Consider the following 8757-nt stretch of genomic DNA (forward strand, 5'->3'; position numbering starts at 1 on the left):
GCCCACATCCTGCATAATGGAGACACCCCCCCCTCCCCACCTCGTCACCATCCATCCACCCATCTCTGGGTCCAGTCAACAGGAGAGAGTGCAGCTAAATGAATACCGAAGCTGTCTCTTAGCAGGAGAAAACTCCTGGAAGATTTAGTACCCACAACGCTCACAGCAGCGTCACAGCAATTTTCTGGCTGGCCCTTCAAACCTCAGGGTTTAGGCGCCCTTGTTGCTGTTTACAATGGCATTTGAGGGTCTACCGTTTGTCTTATGGTTTGCTTTAATGTTGGACTGCTATTCACAGCATCAACGTATTTGAATCTATCTGTGTATATGCAGATATTTGAACTTTTTTGGAGATTCCTCCGACCTTGTTCAAACAAACTGACAACAGCTTCTCTTAAGACGCTGTCTCTGCTGCTTCACTTTTAATTGGATGTCACTAAACAATACAAGTAAAAATAAAATTTGTATTTAGTGGTAGACAATAACGTATCAGAGGAGGTTACTATTCTTCCAGTGGCGTCCCCGCCTGCGGTAGTTGCTTCTCTTCAGTGGCTCCTTCTCCCCATCCCTACTCAGAGACACTCAGCTAAGCAACTGCAATTGTATGTTAATGCAGGAGGTGTCCATCTGCTACACCAATCGGCTGCTGCAGCAAACTCCGCCATTGCTGCTGTGTACCACGGCACACACACACACACACACACACTAGAGGGGCCGGGTGCCAGCGAGGGCGAACCTCGGCCTCCAGGATTTTCAGCCAGGATCAGGCTCATGTATAAGTGGGGGAGTTAGGGTTTAGGGTGTAGGGTTTAGTGTTTGGGTTGGGTGCCTAAGACCACTGGAGTGGTGTTGTTTGTTACTAGCACTGCAGGCGGCAAAGGAGTGCAAGAGCGAGCCAAGCACACGTGCTAGTTTATAAAAACGTAGTGAGAAAAAGTATTTTGAATCAAATAATTCAATATATTGAGCAAAGGCAAAGAGCATACGCCATACAGCACATCGGCGCCGCCACAGCTGCTGCCGACGCCAAGCGCCCCACAGACAAGCAGGGCCGGTGTTGGTTTTCTATCTGCTGCTGTTGTCTGTGTGGGTTGATTACACTCCTACATTTGGTCAAAGTTTAGTTATTTTTCTTGTTTTATTTAGTTATTGCATGAAAAATGCTCCCCTAACACTCATCTTGTCGCTTTCTTCCCTTCCCTCCGCTTCGCCGTCAACCCACTGCCGACACCGCGCGGACACACTTCACACTGAACCCTAACCAGTCAAACGCAAACCTTAGACCCTAAGTCACAAATATTGATTTCTTTGATTACTTTCTACATTTTTTACAGGTATTCCCTTTTTTCAGTCCTGTCACAGCCGTCGTCTTCCCTTGAGAGTGGGCCCCTGGCTAGGCCACTGGTTATGCTGGCTGGGGTTTTACAGTGGGGAGCACGACATAGAGGCAAATCCCCGCCTTCACTTTGCTCGTATTGTGTGGGAGAAGAAATACTTATCTGGCATTTCCCTTCTTCGTCAGCAGCTGGTGCGGCGCAGCTGCCTTACAGCGCACTCCGCCTGCAGATCTGCACTATACACCTAAACTCATCGCAAATTGACAACTTCACAGGTACCTCAGCTCCTACTGCGGTTAGACTGATCTTGAAAGGCCCTGACATACATCCAGCAAAAGGCGGGAAAGGGAACAGCGGCCATTTCAGCCGCAGCAGTAAGAGCAGCTCCGCCGGCACCAACAGCAACTGCAGCAGCAACGAAAACAACGACAACAGCAGCAAAATTCGGACTTTCTTCGAAGATGAGGTGAAGAATAGGGAATACACTCGAAAGAGGCATCATCACGGGGAGTCGTAGTCACTTCGGCTGCTTTGCACTGCAGCCCTCGCTGTAAACCCTAACCCTGAAACCGGTAAACCGTAAACACTAAACTCTAGGCCACCGGCAGCTGCTGCCCACCCCTGCATCTACTCTGCCATAGACCCTCAGATATGTCATACAGAACAAGATAGCATCAAAGACGCACCTCTACAACCACCTCTCTGCGAATTATAGCGGCAACGACGACCAGGGAGCAGCATCAAAAGCAACAGCAGCAACAGAAGCGGCGCCACAATGTCCTTGTCAGCAGCTGAGTCGGAACAGCCGACACTTCTGAGTATGCAACAGCAGAAGCAACAGCAGCAGCCGCAACAGCCGCGGCAGCCAGAGAACCAACAGCAGCAAGACCGCCGGCAGCAATACGAGCAGGATAATCCGCTCAGTCAGCAGCAACATGCGCAACAGCAACAGCAACATAAAAACGAGGGCAGCCCCATGTGGGTAGGGCATTCTCAGGAGCTGCGGTTTGATCAGCGCCACGGGACGCCGCCGCCCCAGCAGCAGCAAGAGTCACAACATCAACAACAGCAAAAACAGCAACAACAACAACAGCAACAACAGCAACACGAGCAGCAAAAATCGGAGCAGCAAACACAGCAACAGCAACAGCAGCAACAACAACCACAGCTGCAGCAGCAACAACAACAACCAGGGACAGAGCGCCAGCCGCCGAAGGTGATGCAGCGGCAGGTACTCAGGGACCAAGAGCCCGACGATGACCAGCAGAAACAACAGCAGCAACAGCAGCAGCAGCATGTGGTGCTGCAGCGACAGAAGCAGCGCTCGGTCGAACGATTTTGTGTGAGAGAGACAAGAGCTGCTGCTGCTGCTGCTGCTGGAGAGACACCCGAAGGTATCCCCCGAGCTGTGAAGAAGGGACTTAGCCTGCCTAGTAACATCACTACAACAACATCAGTCCTCCAGCAGCAACAACAGCAACAGCAACAGCAACAGCAACAGCCACAGCAACAGCAACAGCCACAGCAACAGCAGCATAAGCAGCACCACAGACAGCGCCGCAGACTCTTGCGAAAAGTGCAGCCACCCAATTTGTCACCTGCGAAGAGACAGCCAGGCGATAGCTCAGGAAAGATCAAAGGAAAGCTGCTAGGAGCAGCAGGAGCAGCAGCAGGCAACTGCCACAAGCAGCAGAGACCGCAACAGGCAGCAACAACGTCCCGCAGCTCAGCCCTACAGTGGCCAGCACTCGATTCTCCAGCGTCGGACTGTCTTGCTGCAGCTGTTGGTTCGACGCAGCATATGAAGCAGCAGCAACAGCAGCAACAGCTCATCCTAAGGCAGCTGCCAGCAAGACTGGCTTTGCTTCAGCAACAGCGGCAGCAGAAACAGCAGCAGAAGCAGCAGCCGCTGCAGCAGGCAGCTCAGCAGCAGCAAATCCACGACTTGCTGCAACTGCAGACCCAACGCCCTCAGCAGCTTCAGCACCAGCTACAACAGCACCAGCAGCAACAGCAGCAGCAGTTGACTCCTACCTTCTCTGTAGGCTCTCTGCGAAAGAAACCCCCCAGCAGGTGGAAGAGGCCCTCCCCATTCGGCCTTCGTGTGGATTTCCCAGTGAACCCATTGCTGCAGCCGCTGCTGCTAGACACGTGCGTTTAGTGCTGCTCTTGCTGCTGTTGTTGCTGTTGCTGTTGCTGCTGCTGCTGTTGCTGCTGCTGTCGCTAGGGAGGAGATGCTGCTCCTTTCTGCAGCTGCTGCAAACGAAACACACTTTCAGGCACTGGCTTGCTGCCTCGCCCATGTGTCTGTGGTATTGATGCACTGCCGGCACAGGTTTTTTCTGCTGCTGGGAAGCTGCTGCCGGTATTGATGCTGATGGCGGCAGGCCTGATGTTGCTGCAAATGTAAGCGATGCGAGTTAGCTTGGTGGTTCTACTGTTGCTGTTGCTTTTGCTGCTGTCTTGCAGTAACCCGTTCCTTGACTCGCGCCCCACATACAAAGGCAGCACAAAGCTATACGAGGTGCACATACAGCGCAAGGGGGAAGAGCTGCTGGAAGAAGGGCAGCTGCAGCAGCTGCAGCTCGTCCAGCAGCAGCAGCCGCAGCTGCTGCTCCACCATGAGCAGCCGCAGGAGCCACAGCTTCTACTACCGCACGAGAAGCAGCAGCAACAACAACTTCTGATGCAGCAGGAACAGAAGCAGCGAGTTACCCAGTATGGCCTCCTTGCAAAAGTCTGCAGCAGTGGCACCACCAGCGAGGCAGCTGAGGAGCAGCTCACGGGGCAGCTGCTGCTGCACCACCGTTGCAGCAACGGCAGCAGCGGGAATGCTGGAGACATTCAGCCTAACGGCTGCTGCTGCTTGGTTGACAATGGCAGCTGCTGCAGCAACAGCAGCAGCCTGTATCAGCGCTGCAGCGGGAACAGAAGCTTCCTCGCCAGCACCCCAACTCTTGAAGAACTCGTGGAGGCCCAGCTGAGGCAGCCAACAACGCATTATCTGCCATGCCAAGCACTGCAGCACCAGGAGCACCAGCTGCAGCAGGAGATGCTGCAGCGACAGGATCTATCCATACCACTGCCGTGCTGCTGTGCTGGGACAGATGAGCAGTCTACATTGCAGCAAAAGCAGCAGCAGCAACAACTGTTGCTGCTGCAGCAGCAAAGCCCCACAACAGAACGCATGCACCTTCTATCACCGTTGAGTTCTCGGTTTCAGCAGCAGCAAGGAGACGCTACAACAGCTGCGGCTGCTGCCGCTGCTGCTGCTGCTGGGGCGGTGCTCTCTCCTACTAGCAACGACGACACGGTGGGGGGTGGGAGTCCGTTCCACATAGCCTGCAGCAGCAAGCCGTCGGTGATGCGCTACGGAAGCAGCAGCAGCAACAACACAGAATTGCTTCCCCGTGAAGGCACTGAGCTAGCAGATCTGCTGCAGCAGCTGCCATACCCAAAGGAGCAGCAAATCTGTGGCTCAAGCAACAGCTGCTGTTGTAGAAGGAGAGATTGCTGCAATTGTAACAACATCAGCAACAGCTGCCCGCAGCCAAATAGTGCTGCGTTTGCTGCTGTTCCTCCCTGCAGAGATCACAAGCAGCTGCTGCTGCACCGCGAGCAGCTGCTACAACCCACCCGCCCTGTAAGTATTCACACGCAGCAACAACAGCAACAGCAGCATCAGCAACACCATGCCGATCAGGCTTCTTTACTGCATAGGAGTGCAGTTCGACTGGATCCACCCACTGGAATGCAGCAGCAGCAGCAGCGACAGCAGCAGCTAGATCCATCGCACCAGCACATAACCTTGCTGCAGGAGCAACACATGCTATCATTGTTGTCAAAGGAGCAACAGCAGCAAGCGAGCTCGACATCAACTAACTGTGGGAATCTTTCCGCAGCAGCAACAGTAGCAAATGCTGCTGCTGCTGCTGCCGTTGCCGGCAACAGCAGGCTACAAAGTTGCTGGCCAGCACAAGACAACGCCACAGTGAGGGGAGTTGGCAGCTGGGAATTGCGAGGCTCCCAAACATGCTGCAACAGCAGCAGGGTTGGCATCTGCAGCAACAGCAGCACCAGCAGCAACAACACCAATAACAACACGAGCGGCTTCAGCTTATCCACCTCGCCGTTAGACAGGAACATTTCCCGGTCAGCTCCTGCGGCTCTTGGGTACTACAGCACTTCCTCTTGGGAAAGCCCCGAAACAGCAGATTTTCAGTTCCTTAGCAGCAGTAGCAGCAGCAATAGCAGCAGCAGCAGTAGCAGCAGCATATGTTGTAGGTCTCAACAGTGGTCCGTCAACCATGGCGCCGTCGTTGGCAATACAATGCTCGCAGCTGCTCCTGACACAGCACCTGCTGCAGCGGGAATAACAGCAACTGATGCTCCTACTGAAAAAGGTGTCAGTGCTGCTGCTGCTGCTGGTGTAGCCCCGGCATCGAGTGTCCCAAGTTTCTGGAAGTGGCCAGGTGCGCTTTTGTTGGGGTCACTGCTGCCTGCTGAAGAAGACAAAGGAGCGGCGAAGACGGACTCCGGAAAGTCAGCCGATCCAGCAGCGGCAACAGCAGAAGCACCAGCAGCCACTACCGCTGTTGCAACAGCAACGGCAACGGCAAAGGAGCCTCGCCGACGTGAAGCTACTGCAGAGCTGAAGGGGGAACTAGAAGCAGGATGTTTGAGCAGCAGCAACGACTCAGTGCAGCAGTATGGCGGGTGGCAAAGCCCCATGGGAATCCACCTGCAGCTGCAGCAACAGCAACAGCACCAGCAGGGCCAGCAGCAGGAGCAACAAGGAACATTTCAAGTGCAGCAGCAAATAGACCAAGCTCATAATCCTCTAGGTGCCGCCTCTGCGCATCCTAACCCGCTGCACAAACCTGAAAAACAGCATGAGCAACAGCAGCAAGAAACTCCTCAAGAAGACCCCCAGCAACGGCTTTGTTCTGGGGACTGCGACGAAGTTAAACTGCTGCAGCAGCGGCAGCATCACGGACTACAGGAGCAGAGCCAGCTAATGCGGCAGCATGTAGGGCAGCCACAACAGGTGATGGAGCAGCAGCAGCAACAGCAACTGGAGCCGCACCACAAGCAGCAAGTTGAGTCTTTCGCCTGCGAAAAAGATCCCAGCAGGTGCACCAATCCTTGGCAACAGCAGCCGAACCAACTGCTGCAACAGAAGCTGCAACAACAACAGCAGGAACGGCCGATTATAGCAACGGAGGGCCCCTTCCAGGTCATTCTGCATGCAGCTGGAGACGCTGAAGGTGCCTGTGGCGCTGAGGGAAGGCAGGGCTGTCAGGAGTCTGTGGCTGCTCGGACCGAAGCAGCGAGGAGTAACGGGCGTCCAACATATTCTCTTGTGCAGATGCTGCTGTCGAGGAGCCATGCAGCAGCTGTAGCTGCAGCAGCACGGCGGAGGGGTGCTGCTGCTGCTGCTGGGAGTCTGCGGTTCACAGTCGAGACGCCAAGAGCAGCAACAGCCCCCGGCAACCACGCAGCGTCAGCTCCTGTTGCGTGCTGCAGTGAGGCTCTGCAGCAGCAGAAGTTCCGCTGGCAGCAAGTAAGCGGTGTGCAGCACCAGCAGCAGCAGAGGAGGCGCAGCGACGTGGGGTCTTTGCGGCGACTCTCTTCCCTGTCCGGTCGCAGGAACCAAAAGGAGCTTCCGCATGCTAAGGGGTCTTTGCGGGGCAGTTCGGCGAAGCTTAGCGCCAATGCCGCCCCCAAGAAAGCTCCTCACGCTGCTGCTGCTTCAGCACCCACGGCTAAAGGGACACCCGCTGGCCACAAAGCGTCCTCATGGCAGCAGCGCCAGCTAGGGCAGCAACAGCAACAGCAGCAACAGCAGCAGCAGCAGCAGTTCCAACGACTACTGCTTCTCCTTCCTCCACAGGACGCTTCACAAAAAACAGCACTGGAGGGAGACGTCGTGGCGGCTCCTCCTGCAGCAGAAAAATGCAGTATTCAGGGCTGTGCTGCTGCAGTTGGGGAAGGGAGGGAGAGCTTACGGGGGCAGCAGAAGGGAAGTACGAAGTGCTCGCCTTGCGCTGCGGTGCCCCTGGATGTCGCTTCATGCAGTAACGAACTACTGAGCTTTACAATTGACCAGCATAGCCCCACAAGGCGCAGTCTTTGTGAAAATGCACAAAGCAGTGCAGAGCCTGTCGGGCAATACCATCAGCAGCAGGAACAGCAGCAGCAACAGGAACAGCAGAAGCAAGCAGAGGTTGCATGTGTTGGCCCCTGTTTTCTGGGTTTGTCGGATTCTGCTGTTCTTTCGTGGAGAGCAGCTGCTTTCCAAGAAGACAGCAAAACAAGTTCCAAGGACAGCGAAGGCCTCTCACTATCCCCCCGGGGACTCCCGACCCCTCCTGCGGATATTCCTGTCCCCAGAGCCCCTGGCGTGTGTTCTGCAGCTGCAACAGCAGCAGCAGCTGCTGCTTCTGGAAGCTACAGCCAGTTTGCAGCAGAAGAGGCTGTTCACTGTGCTGCACCTGCCTCCGACTCCCTCGTGTCTCCTCGCGAGATTGCAGAACCATCGCCGTCGAGTCGAATTCCTGAGGTCGCTGGGGGGCCCCGTGGCTGCCATGCATGCATAGACTCAATTGCGCCTCCTTTTCCTGAAGAGTCACACAACAGCAAAAAGCCAGGAGAACTCGCGAGGGAATATGCGGATTTCTTGTGCTCCACAAGCATCATCGAGGCCTCTCTGCTATCTCCGCAGCCGCCGCTGTCTCCTTCACCCGTTCAACCATCCCCCAGGGCCCCCCTCAGCCACCAATTGCTTCGAGCTGAAGGCGTGTACCTTGCTGGCCCGTAGTGTGCCTCCCTTCAAGGGGGAGATATGAAAACGAAGCAGCCAAGCACCGCAACTCCTTAGCCTCCTCTGCCCTGCGACCTTATGCATCAGCTGGCGGCCTTGTAGCCGATGAAACCCTAATATCTCTCGGCTTCAGATGCCCCCTCAGAACAAACTGCAGGAAGGGACCCCAGGCAGGGCCGCACGGCGTGGGCCCCATAAGGGCACTTGCTGTGCCTAGGAATAATTGCTATGCTATTCGGGCACTCGAGCTTTCCATACACCCCAAAAGTTGCCAGACAAAGGACGAGACGCGACCCCATGGGCAACAGCAGTAGAGCTACTGCCTCCCTCAGCGGTTGCTGACGGCAGCTGCTGCAGCAATAGAAGTTGAAGCGAGAGACAACAAACAATGCTGAACCTCAGAAACAGGACGCGCCGACAACACCCTAACCCTACGCTGGGGTTCTCGATTTGAAAGGGGTACCGCCTGTCTCCTTGCTCTCGCCAGCTCTGCTGCTGCTGCTGTAAAAAATATGCACGCACTGCAGCAGCAGCAACAGTAGCACCAAGGAACATTTGGGCTGCACCAGCTGTAGCGGCAGTTTCAGGGACAACTGC

General features: G+C 55.2%; 1 protein-coding gene across 1 annotated transcript; it reads left to right on the forward strand.

Annotated features, from left to right (window-relative positions):
• Positions 1 to 2112: 2112 nt before the first annotated feature.
• Positions 2113 to 8157, forward strand: EMWEY_00050550 (hypothetical protein, conserved; the record flags this gene model as incomplete). The annotated part of the gene is made up of 2 exons (XM_013479618.1): positions 2113 to 3488; positions 3807 to 8157. The coding sequence occupies 2 exons, from the start codon at positions 2113 to 2115 to the stop codon at positions 8155 to 8157; spliced, it is 5727 nt and encodes a 1908-aa protein (XP_013335072.1).
• Between the last annotated feature and the right edge of the window lie 600 nt (positions 8158 to 8757).

This window comes from Eimeria maxima, genomic scaffold (assembly GCF_000499605.1).
Source record: "Eimeria maxima Weybridge genomic scaffold, Emw_scaff1248, whole genome shotgun sequence".
NCBI lineage: Eukaryota > Apicomplexa > Conoidasida > Eucoccidiorida > Eimeriidae > Eimeria > Eimeria maxima.